The sequence below is a fragment of the Nelumbo lutea genome, chromosome 8, assembly GCF_056320005.1.
Source record: "Nelumbo lutea isolate HS-2025 chromosome 8, American lotus-T2T, whole genome shotgun sequence".
NCBI classification, from domain to species: domain Eukaryota; kingdom Viridiplantae; phylum Streptophyta; class Magnoliopsida; order Proteales; family Nelumbonaceae; genus Nelumbo; species Nelumbo lutea.
This window is the reverse complement of record NC_142691.1, coordinates 23327967-23348645: the sequence shown is the minus strand read 5'-3', so window position 1 is coordinate 23348645 and position 20679 is coordinate 23327967. Positions and strand designations below refer to the sequence as shown.

At 33.8% G+C, this 20679-nt stretch overlaps 1 protein-coding gene across 1 annotated transcript; it reads right to left on the bottom strand.

The window, feature by feature from the left end:
- Nucleotides 1-380: 380 nt before the first annotated feature.
- Nucleotides 381-9181, bottom strand: LOC148843350 (serine carboxypeptidase 24-like). The gene is made up of 9 exons (XM_088958313.1): nucleotides 8368-9181; nucleotides 5032-5139; nucleotides 4413-4508; nucleotides 4223-4315; nucleotides 3881-3966; nucleotides 2922-3322; nucleotides 2705-2800; nucleotides 937-1042; nucleotides 381-824 (listed from the first exon to the last, which is right to left on the bottom strand). The coding sequence occupies exons 1-9, from the start codon at nucleotides 8612-8614 to the stop codon at nucleotides 681-683; spliced, it is 1377 nt and encodes a 458-aa protein (XP_088814439.1). The 5' UTR covers nucleotides 8615-9181; the 3' UTR covers nucleotides 381-680.
- Nucleotides 9182-20679: the final 11498 nt, after the last annotated feature.

Sequence of the window (20679 nt, the reverse complement as noted above, 5' to 3'; positions counted from 1 at the left end):
AAATAGTGAACAAGGGTTTTAAGGACCATAATTTATAGGATATGACCCTTGAGTCGTTGACCCTAAGAAATCCAAAGGGCCAGATGTACAATAAACATTCATGAATCATGTAGCCAAACCTAATTGCTCATCCTTACCTAAAGGAATTTCCTTTCGGTTCCATAACTCAGAGGTTGAAGTGACAACTAAGAACTGATTTATGAACTGCCGGTGATTTCATGATTGGGTGTTTTGGATATTACCCTATTTCATGGGACATGAACAACATACCACCCCAAGAAATTTCATGAAAATTGGACACTCTTGCTTCAGTCGTGATTATACAACACATTCCCATTCCAGAAATAAAAGCCAGAGATTTTGGTATTGCTCTGTTAAAGTGATCTTCAAATATATGTGAGCTTCTATTTCATAATTAAAATAGTGTACTGTGTAATCTATTTTTGGCTGAATTGATTAGACTTTCTATAGGATTGAAAATTTGTTTTTTTTTTCCAACATTTGATACTGAGAATAACTTAAATGAATGATAAATCAAACTCTAATGCCCGCCCATGAATTTTATGGGCGTCCTGAACTGAATATTCGAAAGCGGCTCAATACCAATTCAACCGCCTCCAAGGTAACGAATCAGCCTATGAATTATTTATTAGTCCCCATTCGCTTTGATTGACGAGGACCTAAGATTTTGGTAATTTTTTGCCGGCTAGGAATGAACGGAAGAGTGCGAATGCCCGATCAGGCTGAAACAGTGGAACCTCATGGCCAGCCCCTCGAACTGTTGCAAAGGTCAGTCCTTGATAGACCTCGGTCCATCCTCCTACCTGGTTAACATACATGGTACAAAAGAAAATTGAATGAGTAAATAAAAGTGATATCAGTTTGGTTCTCATCATTAACATAAACTTGCCACTGAGATTGGTAGAAGCTGTGCACCTGGCCACCTGAGTACCATGGATACCACCGGGTCTTTACAGTGAGATTCAGATGGTTCAGGGAGAACTTAGTGGCAGTAACTGGAACTACTGAATCTGTATCACCGCTGCACCAAACCACCGACAATGATCACCATAAACTTTAAGCCTTCTCTTTAAGGCCAAAATAAACATAGGTAGATTGGTTTAATTGGTTTTTAGAATAGAAGAAGAGTTTGGGTATTTTAAGACACTGCATACAAGATATATATTTTGGCGGGGGGGGGGGGGTAAGTGTATATAAGATGATAAAGAATAAATTTTGAATTATATTCATCTATTTTAAAATAAGTATGGAAAAAATACAAATGCTTAGATGGATAAATGGTAAAACTAAAATGACAGGATTAAAGACAAAGTTATAGGGAAAAAACACCTAGCTGTAGGTCTAATAGGTAATAAAATAAAAGAAAGTAGATTGAGATGGTTCAGTCAGATAAGACCATCTGCATCACTTGTAGATGGTCTATTGCAAGTTGAAGGGGGATAGAAGAGCTAGGGGCATACCGAAAAGGATTTAAATAAAAATAATAAGAAATTATTTAAGTGCCCATAATTTAAATATGAATAGCTCTTAATAGAATAGAATATTCTTATGGTTGACCCCATATAGTTGAGACATGACTTTGATGATAATGATGCCTCCAATTCAAAACTCTGCACATAAAACTTAATATTTCATCTTATCTTATATAAAGTGCCTTAGAACCCCCAACTCTTGTGTTCTTTTCTATGAAACAACTAGACTAATTTACTTGGAAATTTACCTAATAATTAGGAATCTAGAATTATATATTAATTTCAATATCAAAAGAATCCTAAATTTTGAGTCAATTCTGGAGACGCTAAGAGTTTAACTCCGCCAGTCACGAGGATTTTCAAGGTTCCTTTTTTGAGCCCTTTGACTCAAAAGTACAAATCCACCAAGAATTGATGGAATTGAGTTGAATGGGCCAAGCTTCCACATGAATCCATGATCCAGCTAAAACCAAAAGAAAAACATGTCCCAGCAGGTTTCAAAGCCTAGCCCTACATTAGTTGTTCAGACACAAGATGTTAAGTTGATTATAATTTCCACCTAAAAAAACAGTAGAAAGCTGCAATATTACTTGTCTAGCGACAATGAATGGATACATGACTACCAAAGTGATTATCATGAAGACCATAAATTTGAAAATAGTTTGTTGATTTTCTCTGCAATTAGATCTCTTGTGTCAGTATAGTCATATAAAAATGAAAGTACTGCAGGTCTGTTTTTCTTTTATGATAGACGTCCAATCAAAGCTTTCAATATTAATTTGGAATTACTTGCCAAGTTGCCATCAGGGTAAGTAGTCTGAGATAGATATTGACTATGACTTCGAGACTGAAAAGATGGACAGTAAAGAGATTGACAATGTACATCAATCCTACGTTGTCTCTACCACTCTAATATGCGTAAATAGAAAGACTGATACGCCTGGGAATGTCTAAGAGTTGGTGCACGTTAATACCCCTCCATGCATTTAACCTGTCCATCTAGAGAGAGAGAGAGATGGGTCATATCTTATATTTATTTGCCCAAATCTATGAGTCTGTTTGTTTTCTGGACAATTGACCAATTGATCTGATTGGGGGAGAGGGACTTCTTAGGGAGTAGTAATCAAATGGGATCCTGCCAGTCTGTCATCCATTCATCATGGAGTTAATGTTGAAATAAAATATTAGATCGAGGTTGTTCAGTGGTTTACCTGAAAGCCCATATCCTGAGGCCACCTTCAATCAGCTCTTTGTAAGTGGGTAGCATGGAAAACTGAGAATCCTTCCACTTCTTAAATAACAAATCACTGTTTATATCCACACCCAAAAGGGGGAAATTAGAGAGAGAGAGAGGACCATTAGACCACTCTACTTCTATTCATTTCTATGGAGAAAAAGAACAGTTAAAAGAACGCTTAAGAAATAGACCTGCAAGCAGTCCACTTATAGGGAATGCCAGTAGTGTTGGCTTGCATGGCCTTCTGTACATCAGGCCTGTTATAGTATTTCTCTGCGTAGTTCTCTGTACAAGGATCATATCCATACACACGCCGATGTAGGAGGCTGTTCTTGAGCCTGATTGGTCTTGTGGTATTCTTATTAGCTGCTTTACAAATGGGTGTGTAGATGCTGTACTGATCTATATCACCAAACTCATGATTCATTGCATAATCAATGGCCTTTTCGCACTTCGAGGAGTACTTTGTTGCTGTAAAGTTGCATTTAGATAGAATAGAATGATAGCTTTCGTCCGATATCATTGAGTGGCTCCACCAGTATGCCACCGTTCCAATGCTGTCGTAGTAGCTATCTGTTACGCCATTCCCAACCTGTATATATCCATTTAAAATTCTTAATCCCAATAGATTAGATATCTCTACTTGTATTTGAAATTCGGAGCAGAAACTTATGGTCGTTCCATTTGGTACTTTCACAGTCAAAATCAAAATGGTTTATTCTCATAATCTGTTTGGTTTACGGGAATGGAAATGGAATTAAAATCAATAGAAATGAGATTTCATTTTCAAGGGAGGGGCAGAGAATGGTCAATCCCTTTGAATGCCATTCCAGCAGGAATGGGAATGAGATTTCGATTCCGCCCAACCAAACAGTTAGAATCAAAATATCCCATTCCGATTCCAATTCCAGACCCCTATTCGGTTATTCCCACCAACCAAACCTCAGTACTTCAATGCCCAAGTTAGACTTGGTCACTTCATAACTAGATCATGAATTAAGTTGAATCTGTATGTAGTGGGAATGTAAGCCCAAGTGAGCTGACTACTTGGCTAAGTGAGTTAAAAGTGAAGACACAGTTTTCAATGAAAATTAATAGTACTAGTTAGGTTTAACGGTATGTTTAAAATGTTAGGAGAAATTTAACTTACAATAAATCCCTTAAGGTTGATGAAGGGCTTGGATAAATTTTTGTTGTAGTCGTATATTTTCTTTGCCAACTGAGGGACATAATGTCCTACAAATACACAATAAGAATCAGACCTGTGTTATTGAAATTGAACATGGGTCGTGAATTTGGCATTAATTAATTTGGGTTGATCTGGCTCAATCCGGCCAGCTGGTTTAAGTTGGTATGATCTGAGGAGGACCCAATTCATCCAAGTTTACTTCTTGCCAACCCAAAATATGTGATTTCAACTATCAACTAGTTGTAGTAACAATGGATTAAGATAGTTAAAACAAGATAAATAGTTGAGGAAACATTGATATACCTGCATAGCTCTCCCCAGCAATATAGAAATCTCTATACTTGTACTGAGGAAATCTTTCCATCCATCTTACCATGAACACAAAAGCTTCCCGAGCTGCATTTCAAATTGCCAATTTTGAGCATTATTTCATGATAACAATGATAATTATAACAAACAAATTCATATATATATATATAATAAAACATTTTACCAGTGCGTCTGTCTCCGGAATGTTTAAGATCTGAGCTTGTATTGGTATATGAGAAGCCCACACCAACAGGTGATTCAAGAAAGAGAATATTTGCCTCTGAACCACAAACAAAAGAAAAACAAAATTGTGCAACTCTTCCGAAATTCAGAGAATTAAAATGCAACAAAAAAACTACATAGGCACCCAGCCCACGAATATATTGGGGTAAAAGCCATCCTTTGATAAGGTAGCAGCCACAAACAAGGTTCAAAGCATCGATACATATACACCCTTTCAGGAATTGTATCTGGTCAGACCATGATTCAGAGCGTAGCTGGGCCTTAAACCAACTTGTTAGTTGTTGATTGGATTTATATCATCCGAAATTGACAAATTGTGAAGGTGATTAAGGTAAATTTATCGGTGCATTTTTTTAATGTGTGTCTATCTTGATAATTCTATGTGGGTTAACATTTTATTTCTTTAAGAATATTCTTGGGAACTTGGGAAGTGAATGCATTTATGAGAACAAGTGAACTGAAATTACACACAGACAAAAACATAAAGGAAAGAAAAAAAGAAGTTAAGCACAAGCTTTTTCTTTCCTAGTTTGATAAGTTATTATATGTAATTGGTGTACCTTTATTCCAAGAGTATTCGTTCAGATAAAGAGACGATCCATCTTTGTTGATCCTAAATGGGCCGATTTCCTCAGATGCTCCATATGCAATTGATGAACAACCAGGACCTGCATTCACCAAATTAAAGTCAAGATAAGGTGAGCAAAAGATCAGAGAAAAGTTAAAGTAAAGAAAAAAATCAAGAAATCTACAGTCCACATGTATTACCCAGTATCCACCCACAAGCACTTGGAGCTTTTATAGTTTAGAAATTTTAGATGAGGGATTCTAAAAGCTACCATACAAAGATTCTCTTTAGGCTTAGTTTGGAAAGAATACAAAGACAAATACAAATGCAAAGTTTTTGTACTGTACATATTTGCATTTATACTCTTCCTAAACTGAGCCTTAAGAACAAATTGCTTGGATTCTACTGAACTAGCCAATGTCACAATGAACATATTTCAAAATCAAACCACATATCAAGAATCCAACTAGCTACATTATAAGAACAATCTTTACAAAAGAATTCTAGATGGTAAGCCTATATACCTCAAACATCATATGTTTGATGTGTATTCAGAAATTCAATGTATAACAAACATATTGGTTAGCTTGGTTAAACTCAATTTAGAAAACCAAAACTAAAATCCAGTGGGGAATTCAATAGAAATGTTAAATTCAGTTACCTGTTAAACTCAATTTAAGTTTTATGTGTTGCATTTAATTTATATGGTTCTCTATGTACATAAACAGAAGTAATATACAATTATTATTATTATTATTATTATTATTATTATTATTATTATTATTATTATTATTATTATTATTATTATTATTATATGTATAATGCATTAATTTAATATGCATTTTCCTTATTTTTTATTTAATATATTTCTGAAAATTCATATTACTTGTGTATTGGATGTAACTCTGACAATATTGGTTAAACTGTGTGAATATTTATTTACAGTTGTTACATCCATTTAACATGGTGAGTATTTATTTACTTATTATATAGATATTAAAAAGCCTATGTTTTCACTATGCTTCTCAATTGCTCAAAGGATATAATTCATTTCAAGTTTTATATAATCAAAAACTAAGATTCTTTAGAATCCCAATGTTCTAAAGTCAATTGATCCAAGAGACAAACAATGCCAAACATGAAACCCAATAAAATAGTTTGCAGAAGAAACAAGCAATTTGTTAAGATTTAAGCCCAAGATCCAAGAACTTATCCTAAACCATCCATTCTTAATTTCTTATTTTAACATTCCTGAAGGGATTAGGAAGTTTCTCATCTCCATTGCATTAAGACCTAGGGCTTTCCACATGACTATATTCAAATCATCAGGATTCAGACCTGGTTTTGCTAGCCAACCTAGACGAAAAACAGAAAGAGAAGCGTGGGGGCATGTTTGGTTGTTTGGGTAAAAGCTAAAAAGTAAAAAACATGGGCTTTTACTTTTTCAGTGGTTTTGAAACCTTTTCAGCATGGAGGGTATTTTTGGTACTTGTGCACGTAAAGCCTCCAGAAAGAGACACACACGTAAAAGCGACGGAAGAGAAGAGTAATAGAATGTCAAATCGCTTTTGTGGGTCAGGTGGGCTGGGATTTCTTTTGGACAATAAAGGACACTGTTTCTTTCGCTATTTACATTAAAGCGACTACACTTCTCTTGGTTCCTTTCATTACCGTACTTCATCCTCCAAACCTAAACAAGTCTTTAGAGTAATTTTTGTCTTAAATGCATAGACGTGGTCCTCTCTGACTCTGCATGGCCACGTGAGACAAAAAATAAAATATCTCAAAATAAAAATGAAATATTTTTTGAAAATATTACAAAGAGACGTTAACTGGACACCTACCACAAATAAATCTATTTGGATTTTGAATTCAAAATTCAATGTACCCGTCCTCCTCACAAATGGGCGCCTCAAAGATACATTCACCGTGCATTGAGAACATTTCCCGTGAATAATAATTAATAAGACCGTGAGATGTTCCCAATATACATGGTAGGATGTGCGTGTGAGGCGCTAGGTGTGAGGAACAGATCCGGTCTTCACTCCATGGCCCATGGACCACTTTTATGTCGTCAGATTGGAATATAATTAATACCCATTTCCCCGCCTTGACACGAGAGCTATTGATTTTCTCAATTTTCCAATATTTTAATCAAATAAAATAATAATAAATGCTTTGATAGATATATAATTGACGATTTAAGACTACTCCATTTCCATATCTGGGTGTGAGAAAGAAGAATCCCGACGTCATCCCTTTGGAGCAGTCTGCGTGGATCAAGGAGGATACAAGGAGGTCTGGAGGTGTTGTATGAGCTTCCCTGCTGCCTTTATTCCTTCCATTCTTGGTCAAAATAGAGAGAGGAAAAGAAGGAGATGAATCTTTTGTTAGGACAAATCGGAAAGTTCAGAAGAATCATTTGTAAAGGTGCAAGAGCTAAGAGTTTATCGTGGAGTATGTGTTTTCTTCTGTCTAACGTTTAAGAAAAAAGAAGGGAACTCAGCAGGGCTCTTGAGTGTTCTAGCAGAGAATAATTCTTACTTGTGGGAAACAGACAGAGAGAGATCACGAGTTCCAACTGGATCTGTGAAGAGAAGCAGAATTTTAGTGCAAACCCACTCGAGATATTCTTTGGATGATTGTGTATTCGGCGCATGTTAGTACATATGGACAAGACAGGCTAACGTGGACAGTGGGTAGAGTGTCGTTTGCCTTGTCTGGTCTCTGGTGTTGATCACTTGATCTTTGTCCTTGTATTCAATACATTGCAGTTTTTTTGTCAGATTTGAGAGAAGAATAGGAAGCATGGCGATCAATAGTACACGTGCATGAAGGTTGAAGATAAAACGTAGACTGATCATTTATTGAGAACCCAGAAAAGAGTTTTTATCTGCTCATCATTTCAGAATCAATGGCATCTCCTTTGCACTCTCTCTCTCTCTCTCTCTCTCTCTCTCTCTCTCTCCCTGAATTTGAAGCTTTATCTTCAATTATTTTTCTTGTTTACTCTTTACTAAATTTCTGTATCCTTTATCTAAGTTGAAGGAATCAAATAAAAAGTTTAATTATGAAAAGGTAAAACTACATAACTTCCACTACAGTGAATATTTAGAAATCTACAAAGTTAGAATTATGAAGCTAAATATCTATAGCATGCAGAGAACAGAAGTAGAAGGCAATGTACTGATTCAAACTGTGCTTACTAAGACACATTTTCTTCTAGTTTTTTGTTAAGTTGTCTTCTGATTAGAACCCAGGTCATGGTAGAAGTGAAAACGCAGGAGATAATGAACTAAATTTGTAGGATAAGAGCGAGCAAACTGACCTCCATTGAGCCAAAGCACAAGAGGCTTCTTTTCAGGTTCAGCGGTGGCCTCTGTCAACCAGTAAAAGAGAGCTCGGCCTCTTACCGGATCCACTGTGACATAGCCGGAGTACTGCAAAAATTCTACCTGTGGCTGGCCAGGAAGCGCCCATATTCGATCCAGCTCTTGTTCTTTTGCAGCATCAATGGTGATACCAACCAAAGATATGAATATGATGAATAAGATGTCTCTCCTTTGACCTGCCATTGCTCTCTCTCTCTCTCTCTCTCTCTCTGACTCTCTCTCAGACCCCCCTACCCTGATAATGAATGAGGGATCGATATTAATACATGAGACTGAGTGCTGGCATTGATTGCGAAGATTAGGATGTGAGGTGGCTTCTATTCTACTGTTGACACATAACTACAACATCCAAGTTGGACTCTCTCTCTCTCTCTCTCTAGGTGAAAGTGGAGTAGCTGGTCCTACAGAGCAGTTAATAAAAGCCAGATCTGAGTTAGAAATTCCTAAAAGCAGGCCCATAAATGCATCACAAGAGTCTGAGTGAGTCTCTCTCTCTCTCTCTCTCTCTCTACATTCACTTATGGGAAGTAGGAACAGGAATGGATATGGATGGTGAGTTGTAACCAACATGGGCCTGTATTTTGGATTGCTTAAACATGCTATCAAGCCGAAAAAGGGATGGGTTGAGTGATAATGGACTACCCACAAATACCACACAAATGCAGCAAGACTCTCTCTCTCTCTCTTCTAAATTCGCTTACTTGAAATATGAGGCACAGGAATGGATATGAATAGTGATCAGTTGCAACCAACATTTTGAATTGCTTGAACATATGGTATACTATAAAGCCCAAAAAAAGAGATGGGTTGAGGAATGATAATGGACTACCCACAAACTACCACCCAAATGTAGAAGATGACCCATTTGCTGTGCCAACTGCCAAGGTGGTGGACCTCTCTGTGATAATTATTCTAATTTCACTATAGTTCAGAATACAAAGGGTTTGTCATCTTTCCAATCCTTGATTTTCTTTGTTATGAAAGATTTTCATTAATTGAAGCAGGTAACCCTTCGATGACAAATCTCTCTAATTAACCTTCCATAATCTTTAACCATAATCTATCTTAATGTATGTATGATTTTCAATATGCTGGAATAGACATAAGACTGAAAAGAAATTAAGAGAAAGAGCTTCCTTTACTTGTAGGGAACACAAAGAAATGGCTGATGTAATATAGTCAAAACTTTGGCCTAAAATTATAATTTTCAGGTGGCAAACCAAACGTGCATTCTCAGGACTCACAGCATCAAGGGGTCCCACTAAGGTTCTTTAGACCAAATATTGACCAGATTGGGAGATCATGACCATCCAATCATTTAGAATTCGTTCTGACTGTTTGGATGAAGAGAAAATGTTAAACAACCAATTGGCAATATTTAATAATTGGATAGCTTTGATGATCAGCGCACTTTTGAGTTTGGGACCCACTGAATGATGTGTCGTCCCTAATTAACTGATCTTACAAATTAAAATGCAACTGATCATGTACTACTTCACAGGTTTGTCTAACCATAGTGTATCCATCAATCAATCTGACTCAATAACCCCAGTAATATCGTTTCCTTGCTTTAGTGCTTTGAACTGTTAATAGTTAGAACAGATCTATCCATGATTCCCGAAATTTTGCTTCCTCCTGATCTTCTCATAATCAAGTCTTATCGAGATCCACAAAAGTCCCACGTGAATGCAAGCGTGCAAGTTAGGTATCTGAGCCTTCAGAGCAACAAATCAATAAAACAGTCATTTAACAACAATAAAGAAGCCATAGAAGTTTCATCTTCACTCAAAATCTATGAATGGAAAACAACCCATCTGATGATTTATAATATTTGTCTCGGATGCTATACATGATCTCACTGCTTAGACCATCAGTCCCCAACCCCAATTACTACTAGACTGCACCAGATTTTTGACTCCCCAATATCAATCCATATGATTTATGGTTTATAAAAGCCTTCTCTGGTCAAGGGTTTCATTTGTCCCATCCAAGGTGTATATATAAGTACTTGGAAATTTGTCTTTGTCCTTAGAATCAATCAGCATTCAGGTAGTTTAGTTTAATTATTGATCTTCTATATAATGTGTTCATGTCTCAAAGAAATATTAGAATTATGGGTCTGATCATTCTATACTGTAAATGGATAGAGATATTTTTATCCTGTTTTGTACATAATCAAGCAGGATAAAGACATAATTTATAGGGGGCATGGGTCCAGATATTTTTGGCCGGATATTGCTGATTAATTGTTAGATTATAATAAGAAATGGTGGTCAATGAAATGCTTTGAACCAGCAGGAAGAAACAAAATGGCACCTTAATGGTTTGATTTATATTCAGATTTAATAGGAAGAAAACAAATAGTATTGGTCATACAGTAATTCTTTCTTGACTATTAACAGCCTAGATGTGGCCTACTACTTTGTTTTTTGGTATGTCTTAATCTACAAATTCAAACCAACTTTTAGGGATCATGTTTGATAATAAAAAGTGCATGTGATTGGTGTTTGGAGTTTAGGATTTGTTCTTTTATTAGGGTTGAGAATCAATTCAGGTTTCTTTTTTGACATTGGGCTGGAGCTCATATATGATATACATCCATTTACTCTGGGTTTTTGTCCCACCTTCCTTATTAGCATTATTGGTTCATTTCGTCACTCTTGAGTTGACATAGGAGTGTAGACTACAGTAAGCTCTAGCTGGGTTGCATTTACTCAAAAGTGAATTAGGTGTTAGTGATCTGCTAGCTGAAGAAGACATCCAAGTCAGGTCATTAATGGACATAACAATTCAAACTTCAAAGTTCAAATGGCATTTTGTTAATGGCTTGGATAAATGGAATATTATGTACTGCAAGTCTGTCACCTCTAGGCGGCCATATATATAGCTTAAGAAATTGGGTCATATAGGACTAGTTAGGGAGGTGGCAATAGGTCAGATTAGGTTCAGCTTGGTCATATTGGTCATATTGGGTTGGAGTTATGGTTGGTAGATATCCCCTCTCTCTCTCCATCAATTTACACACAGAGACACAGTTGGGTGGGTCAACTTGGTTTGATTTAAAATCATTATGGCACAAACCTGATTCAGGTTAGGCTGAAGAAAGGTGAAACAGGATTTTATTATGAAATAGAAGATTTGAAAAAAGTTTGTCCTTTCATGGATTTAACACCTCACATTCAATAGAATTTGTCCTTCTCATATATCTATCACCCATATATTCAAAATTCTTGAACCTTTTCTAAATTTATTACCAAACATCCTCTACTGACTGAAAGCAAAAAGTATGGAGTAACTTTGCAATTATATTGACCACCTTGAAATATTTAATTAGAGAGTTAGAACTAAATCAATAAATCATGGACATTCCAAGAGAAAATTAAAGCTAGTCATTAGAAAACGAGCGTTTACTCCATGATGAAATTGCAATTTCTCAATCATGGATGAGTGTTAATTAAAAGGACACATCGAATAATATCAGAATTATTTTGGTAATTAAATAGCATATCATCATCTTGTGAACAAATTCAACCCTTGGATATATCTGCTTATCATATTACACTCTAAAACCAGAAAATAGAATTTTGAACAACATAAACCTCCTATGGTGAGAATGAGCAATAACCATTCTTAGTAATGAGGGAAATGGATAAAGATGAAAAAAAAAAAACAAAAAGAATTAATGTCTGACTCGTGGCCCTCTAACCAGGTCAATTGGTTGCAATGATTCAACCAACCAGGTCATTGGAATGTTAAACTAATTAATGTTATTTTGCAAGTGAATAATTCGGGGGATAATAATGGACTGGCAAACCCGCCAGATGACTGATCAGCTGGTCCAACCAGTTGGTTTGACGGCAGGTTGAAAACATTGCTTTAAGGAGGTAGCATTTATCTACACAAAGAAAATAACAAACGTGCATATATATTAATAGCTCAAACACAGAAGCAACCAGACTACAAGCTATCATAAAGAACAATTTCCCACAAACTTGGGGTTTCAATCATGGTGGAGGGGAGAAATTCTCTTGCAGCCAAACACGCCCTTAAGATTTGAACGTGGTATCCAATCCATTCAAACTCACGTGGGTTTCTGATGGGTCAAGTTTTTTTGAGATATTCCACACCTTTCCAGACTCTAGTACATAGAAATTACCCCAAACGTATTTACATTAATGCCTCGTCCTCTTTTGGATAAGTTATTTACCCATATTCTTTTATTTCTAATATAAATAAGGCAATGACCATTTTAGTCATAAAAATCTATTATTAAAAGAGACACTTTTGTCCCATTCAAGTGTTGGCAACTTTTTCCCTAGGTGGGAAAGTTATTTACCTATTTAAGAGATGAGTATCACTTATTCGGGTAAGCGATACTCATGAAAATAAACTTTCTCTGATCCCCACATAAATCTGAAAAAAAATATGGGTTTCTTGGTCAATGGGAATCAAAATCCCATTCACCACCACCGCCCCCCCTCAAAATCCAAAAAATGAACACCCCATAATTGTCAATACAACATAGAGAATACAAACACAGCGTCATGCAGATGTGTCTCTCTTTCCCTGTTAATACAAGGTTAGCAATCTCTTAAACCTTAATTAGTTGGAGCAAAAGTCAACCTTTTCTTAAGGTTGTGTTTGGTTGTAATATAAATTTCTTTTGCACAGGGATAAATGCATGGGGTCTGGATCACCCGCCAACAAAATACGTTCCAACACTTTATCAACATCATCTTACACCATACATCTCATATATGGCAGCTCTTACTTTTATTAGTGGACCCCAATTTCAGAGTAAGATGTACCACGTCACATCAAATTGGTAGGGTTTTGGAACATATTTATTTGGTAGGAGATCCCAACTCAAATGCATGGAAGTGTAAAAAGGGATAAGTGCAAATTCTGGTTTATTTTTGCTTCATATTTAATTTTATCTTAGATAATTGTTTCCAAGAAATAAAATAAAAAGTAAAATGATGTAACCTTCACTTTAAATGAAAGAAAATAAAGATGGGACGAGGCTGTCTAGGAATAAGTTATGATGCAAGATGATGTGATACCAACTTTATATGAGAAGTTGAGGTAGAAGGTGGTGTAAATTTTGCATCAATTTTAGAGATGCAAAATTTACCCTACAGTGAATATAAAAGAGACAACAAAAGGCACATAACAGGTAGGGATATAAATCATAGTTACAATCAAATGACAACAAAACTACAATGAATTGCAGCCTAAGGCCCTAAGCTACAAAGTCGCTAGTGTAAGGTTCTCTTGTAAGTCAAAGTTATAGACAATTGATTAGAAAATCCTATCATTCTATTTGGAAAATTAGTAAGTGTGCACGTGCAACAATTCTAGATGATGATAATAATAGTAATAGTGAATTCAAGATTTTCTATAAGCTTTATACTTTTTTTTTTGTTTTTTATTATTAATCAGATACAGATTGCAAAATCCAAATCTGATTACATAAACATTACATACAAATATGTGATAATTGGATCGAGTTGTGACAAGTATCATTGATTGGCTTACCTACTTGGATAGATTCTTCCTTTTGTAATGTTTTATCTTTTTGGTCTGTCTTTTTTTTTTTTGTTCATTTATCAAAAAAATGTAAGATTTAAGTAGAGGGAATTGAATGGATATAAAAAAAAAATAGAGGAAATTGAATGAGGTGAAAAGTAGTACTTTGATTTACAATTTAAACCTCACAATTAAATAGGGACTAAATTCATAAATGAGTATTTTAGTCAAAAGAAAGTTTCACAATCTTATTCATAACTTTAATAGTAATGTAAATATAAAAATTATAGATGTGTTTAATTTTTTCTATTATTTTTTATATTTTTTGTGTGTAAAAATAATACTGATATGTAACACTTACATTTTATTTCACTAGTAACAATGTACGTGTGTTGCATGTGGCAATATCAAATGATGATGATGATAATAGTCAACAACCAAATGACCTTACTGGTTGAACCATTAATCTATTTAACTAGGAAAATGGACTATGATTAAGACATTAATTCATTTTTTTCTTTATATTTTAGTCATTTCTATTTTTATTAACAATAATTCTTATTTTTCAAACATATTTTTGTTTAATATGAAGAATATATAATATTAATGCATGTTCAAATTTTTCTTTAAAATTTATAAAAAAATCTATATTTTTATTTTTTATTATTTAATTTATGAGATAATAAAAATTACTTATTTACCAAGAGGAAATGTAATTCCAATATATTGTTTGAATACTAGTTTTTAATATTGTGGTCAAATCAATATATATATATATATATATATATATATATATATATTTCAAGGTGCCTAGGCGAGGCTAGGCAGTCACAGGGCATCCAAGTGCTTAGGCGAGTGCCTAGGCGTCGCCTAGGCATTGGAATTTTAAAATGCTTGCTTTATTGAGTTTTTACTTTATATATGCTTTTCAAACATGTAATTCAACCATAAGAAAAAAAAACATTTGGTTCAATTCAATCATACAATCACTGAATCAGCCATAAAAAAATCAATCATAAAAAAAATTGAATGAGAAGAAGAATCAGCCATAAACATTTGATTCAAGTTTCAGATTAAAGAAATTTAATTCATCCATAAAAAAGTCAGCCACATAATCATATATACTAATGATATAAAAAAAAAAAAATTGAATGAGAAGAAGAAGAATTAAAGAAGAGATTAGAGAAGAGATTAAAAACTGAGATGATTCATGACTTCAAGTGTGAAACTATGAATGACTAAAGGGTGGAGAAGAGTAGGGCAGAGCCCCTATTTTTTCAAAAAAAAAAGGGACTCATGGGGTGAACTGACGACTGAGAGTGAGAGTGACTGACTGAGAAAACCACTCATGGGGTGGGTGAAAGAAGAAGAAGAAGAAGAAGAAGAAGAAGAAGTGGAGAAATGGAGGACTGAGGAGTATAGAGGCAGAGCCCCTATTTTTTTGAAAAAGAAAAAAAAAAGGAAAGGACTGGTGAGCCCCTGTTTTTTCAAAAAAAAAGTAAAAAATGTTGAAACTCTGAAATCTGAAGAAGAAGAAGAAGAAGAAGAAGTACCTGCTCGAACTAAGGTGCAAGTGCAACTGCGATGGAGTTGGGCTACTCGAGCTTGCAGAGTTCGCCTGTTCGGTTCCCCTCTCCAGTCAAACCAAAACCCTTGTAAACCCTTGTCTTAGTTTAGTTGTATACACTATTCTATAGTTGTCTTGATATTAAACTATTATAGTGTAACAAGGCTTATTTTAAAAGAACACAACAACCAATGAATATTAAACTAATAAATTTTAAAAATATATTTTAGATACATTAGGCGCCCGCCTAAGTCTCTAGGCAGGCACCTAGGTGTCGCCTTGACATATATATAATATGTTATTTATTATTTATTTTTAAATATGTTATTTATATTGAATTTTTGTAAACTTCTTATATGATGAAAATAGTTGAAAAGATACTTATATTTTTTTTTCTTTATTTTAACTATTATATTTTCTTTTTCTTTTAATAATTTATTATTTTTTTAAATTAAATTGGGTCATATCAAATTCAGATATCCAATATTTATGAGATCCAATCAGATATTCAGATTGAATTGAATTCAAATTTACACTGATTCAAATCCAATCCGGTCTATTTGCATCCCTTCCAAACCACTTGCCTACAATGACCTATCTAATTAAATCATTAAACCATTTGACAAAGTTAGTGGGGTCATGTGTTAGACATTAATGCTCTTTATTTTTTATTCTATTTTTATCCAATTTCTATAATTAATGAAAATAATTCTCATTAATCACACATTTTTATATGATGAATATATAATACTATAGAATATACCCAAAATTATCAACACATTTCTACATTTTCTAGAATTTTATGTATTTATTATTTAATAATAACGCCCATTTGATATTGATAGTTTAATCACTAACCCATCACTTAGATGGAAAAACCATTTGCTTTTTCGGTTGATTTTAAATCATGTATTCCATTTTCATTGTCGATAAAAGTAATTCTTATTTTCACATTTATTTTTGTTTAATATGGTGAATATATAACAATTATCAAAATGCTTTATACAAAGCTTATATTTTTCTTTGAGTTTATGTATGTATGTATGTATGTATGTATGTGTATGTATTTAATATTCGTTACTTAATTATGACATTATAGATTGACCCATTTGACCCGGAATGTTAGATCATTGGCCTACCTACCATCTAGATATGGAAATGATTTCATTTTCAAATTGGTTTTAAATTTTGCATTTCATTTATATCATTGATAAAATAATTATTATTTATCATACTTATTTTTGTTTATATTATTTGTATATAATATTATAGATGTGCCCAAAATTGTTTCATATTTTTGTATTATTCCATTTAAAAAAAATATTTTTAAGTATACATCATGGGTTAACATATTTGACCTAAAATGTTGAACCACTAACCCACCCCTTAGATAGGAAGATGGTTTAATTTCCCATCGATTTTAAGTTGTATATTCGATGTCCATCATTAATAAAATTATGTCTATTTTATCATAATTATTTTTTAATATGGCAAATATATAATAATAGAAACATGTCTAGTTTTTTTTTTCAAATTTTATTTTTTCTATTTTTTTGTATTTCTTATATTTCTAAATTTGTATTATTTTATTTATGACATCATGAAATTATCCATTTAGTGTAAAGGGTTAAAATATTTGACCTGAAAGGTTGAACAACTAACCCACCCCTTAGATAGAAAGATGGTTTAATTTTCCATCGGTTTTAAGTCACATATTTGATGTCCATCATTAATAAAATTATGTCTATTTTATCATAGTTATTTTTTAATATGACAAATATATAATAATAGAAACATGTCCAATTTTTTCTATATTTTTTGTATTTCTTATATTTCTAAATTTGTATTATTTTATTCGTGACATCATGAAATTATCCATTTTGACCCAAATGGTTGAAGTACTTACCCATGACCTAGATGGAAAATATGATTTCATTTCTAGGTTTATTTTGAAAATATATAATTCCATTCTATTAATAATTATTGTGTATGAATTTATTAGTGGAATTTAATGATGATAAACAAAAAATATTTTTTATATTTCTAAATTTGTATTATTTATTTATGATACCATTAAATTATCCATTTGACCCAAATGGTTGAACTACTTACCCATCACCTAAATAAAAAATATGATTTCATTTTTATGTTTATTTTAAAAATATAAAATTTCATTATGTTAATAATTATTATGTATTGATTTATTAGTGGAATTTAATGATGACAAACAAAAGTACAAGTACTGGATCCAATGAGAGAGAATTTGATTTATTTAATGACTTAAATGTGAGACTTAATAAGAGGTAATTGAATGTACTTAATGGTATTCTTTTAATTACATTTGTTACTCTTTCAATGGAGATAAACTAAATTCAAGAGGAATGGTATTTTAGTAAAGAAAATTTCCAAAAGTCAATACCTCATCATTCATACTTTTATAAGTAGTATAGATATGATAATTATATGATATTATACATGTGCGTGAATGTTTTGGTGCAAAAATTATGTATTTGTTTCATTTTTGTATTTTTTAAATCTCATTAATTTTTATTGTCTATTTATGACATTAAATGTTAACACATTTGCACCAAAAGTTGGACTATTGGTCTTTGTCAAACTATAAATCGTTCCATTTTTTGTTAGTTCCAAATTATGTATTTTATTTTCATTAATAATAAAAATAATTCTTATTTATTTCACTTATTTTTAATTTGACTAATAGAAATATCATAAGTGTGTCTAATTTGTTCTACATTTTTGTAATTTTCTATATTTATTTTTATTTTAAAAATTTTATTACCTAACTATGATTTCATAAGTTGACTAATTTGATTGTGATGGTTGAATTGCTTAACCACCACTTCAATAAAGAGTGATTTTTTTAAAGTCAATTTTAAAATAAATGGGTTTATATTGTTACAAATATTGTCATAAATCTAATTAGTAACATTTATTAGTGAAAAATAACTTAAATATAGGATTTAATAAGAGAATATGAGAGTTAATACCTAATGAGGGGATTAAATGAGGTGGGAAGTAATAATTGAAGTTACATTTTTAACCCTTACAATTAGAGATGGACTAAATACCACTATTTTCAAAACTAGACTGGATCAGACGGTCGGACCAGAAAAACCAGGAATCGGTCACCTGACTGGTTCCGTTTTCCTCTAAAACCGCTTTTTCCCCTAAAACCGTTGATTTTGGTCAGCAAACTGCTAAACCAGTCAGTTAACCATTCGAACTGTTTGAACGGTTTTGACCGTTTTCCAATGTTTTAATTTTTTAAAAAATTTTTATTTTGTCAGAATGGGTCGGCTGTTCGGGTCGAACGATTGAACTGTTCGAACCAATAACCGGACCCCTGACCGGTTCGGTCACCAATTCATTTTTAAAAACCATGCTAAATACATAAATATGCACATTTTAGTAGCTATTAAAGCTATAATAAAATGACTTTTATACCTTTTTCTTAAAGAAAGAAATAGAGAGTATTTCTATTTTAATCCGAAAAACTCGCTCTGTATCCACACTTCTGTATATAGTATAGATAGATGTATTTCATTACCAAATTCAACGAATAAGGAAGAAGAATTGCTATTAGTTATGTATTAGGGATTTGGAATTGGAATCACCCCCCCTCGATGGGATTCGATCCCAAGATCGGACCGGATGGTCGGATCAGAAAATCGGTCACTGGTCAAGTGATCAGTTCACCCCAGAATCATTATTTCGCCAAAACCTATTGATTTAGATAGCAAATCACTGACCTAGGTGGTCAAACCATTTGAATCATCCAAGAGTTTGATCGTTTTCTTTTTATTTTTTATGTTTTCTCGGAATAGGCCATCCATTCGTTTTGAACAATAAGATCGTTCAACCTAGGAACCGGACCCCTAACCAATTTGTTGTTTGGTTCAGTTTTAAAAACCTTACTCATACCAACTTTACTCAGAGACGTAGGGCAACTTTTGGGGTTTATTATCAGCAAAAGTAATATATTAAAAAAAAATTCAAAAATGGGTTAACTTCTTAAAAACAATATCAATAAAGGGCAAAAACACTGTTTATCATCTTCTTCCTGCCATTTGTTCATCAGAGCCATCGTCCACTGCCACCTGCTGCCACCGTCGTCCGTTGCCGCTTGCCACCTGTCGCCGCCTCCACCCACCTCCACCTCTGCCTTCGGCAATGTTGCCGGCGGTGGCCGGAGGCAGAGGTGGCGGTGGCGACGCTGGTGGTTTCTCTATCCAACACCGCCACCTCCGCCCATCTCTGCCTCCGCCTTCGACAACATCGCCGGTGATGGGTGGAGACAGAGGTGGCAATGGCGATGAGCAGATGAATGACCACCAGCGTCGCTGCTACCACCTCTGCCTCCGGCCACCTCCGGTAATGTTGTCGGAGGTGGAGGCGGCGGCGGGCGGCAATAGACGACAGTGGCAGGTGGTGATAGACGGCGGCGGGTGGTGGAAAACGGTGGTTCTGATGAACAAATGACAAGAAGAAGATGATGAACATTGTTTTTGCCCTTTATTGATATTATTTTTAAAAAGTTAACCCATTTTTTAAATTCTTTTAAATATATTACTTTTATTGATTTTAAACCCCAAAAATTGCACTGGCATGCTATTATCCCTATAAATATCAAGTATATATAAGCATAAACATGTACATTTAAATCGAATCTAATTGAATTGGATCTAGATCCACCCACTCCAGTCCAATTAAGGTCAGATTTGCATGTCTATAAAAAATTAATATATTTTTGTTGATATAGTTGGCTTTTTATAAATAATAAAGTTGGTAAATATCATATTTTCATTAAAGGCTCATAACTTCAGCTTTTTTAGAAATTAGTTTTAATTCATTTTACTAATGTTATATACTAGCCAAGCCATTTCTAATTCATTTTATCAATAAAATATAACATCTTGGTTATTTGTGATTTCATTTATTAATGATAAATAATATCTAGATTCAATCAAAATCCAATGGATAAAATCCTATTCGAACCCCGATATCAAATCTAGGCTGATTCGATCCGAGTCCAACCCATTTACAGCCATAGTTGTTACGGGCTTTGCAGGCCCAATAGCCCTTACCTGGGCCCGTCGTAGGGGTAGGCTGGATCTGGCCCGATGATTTCTCT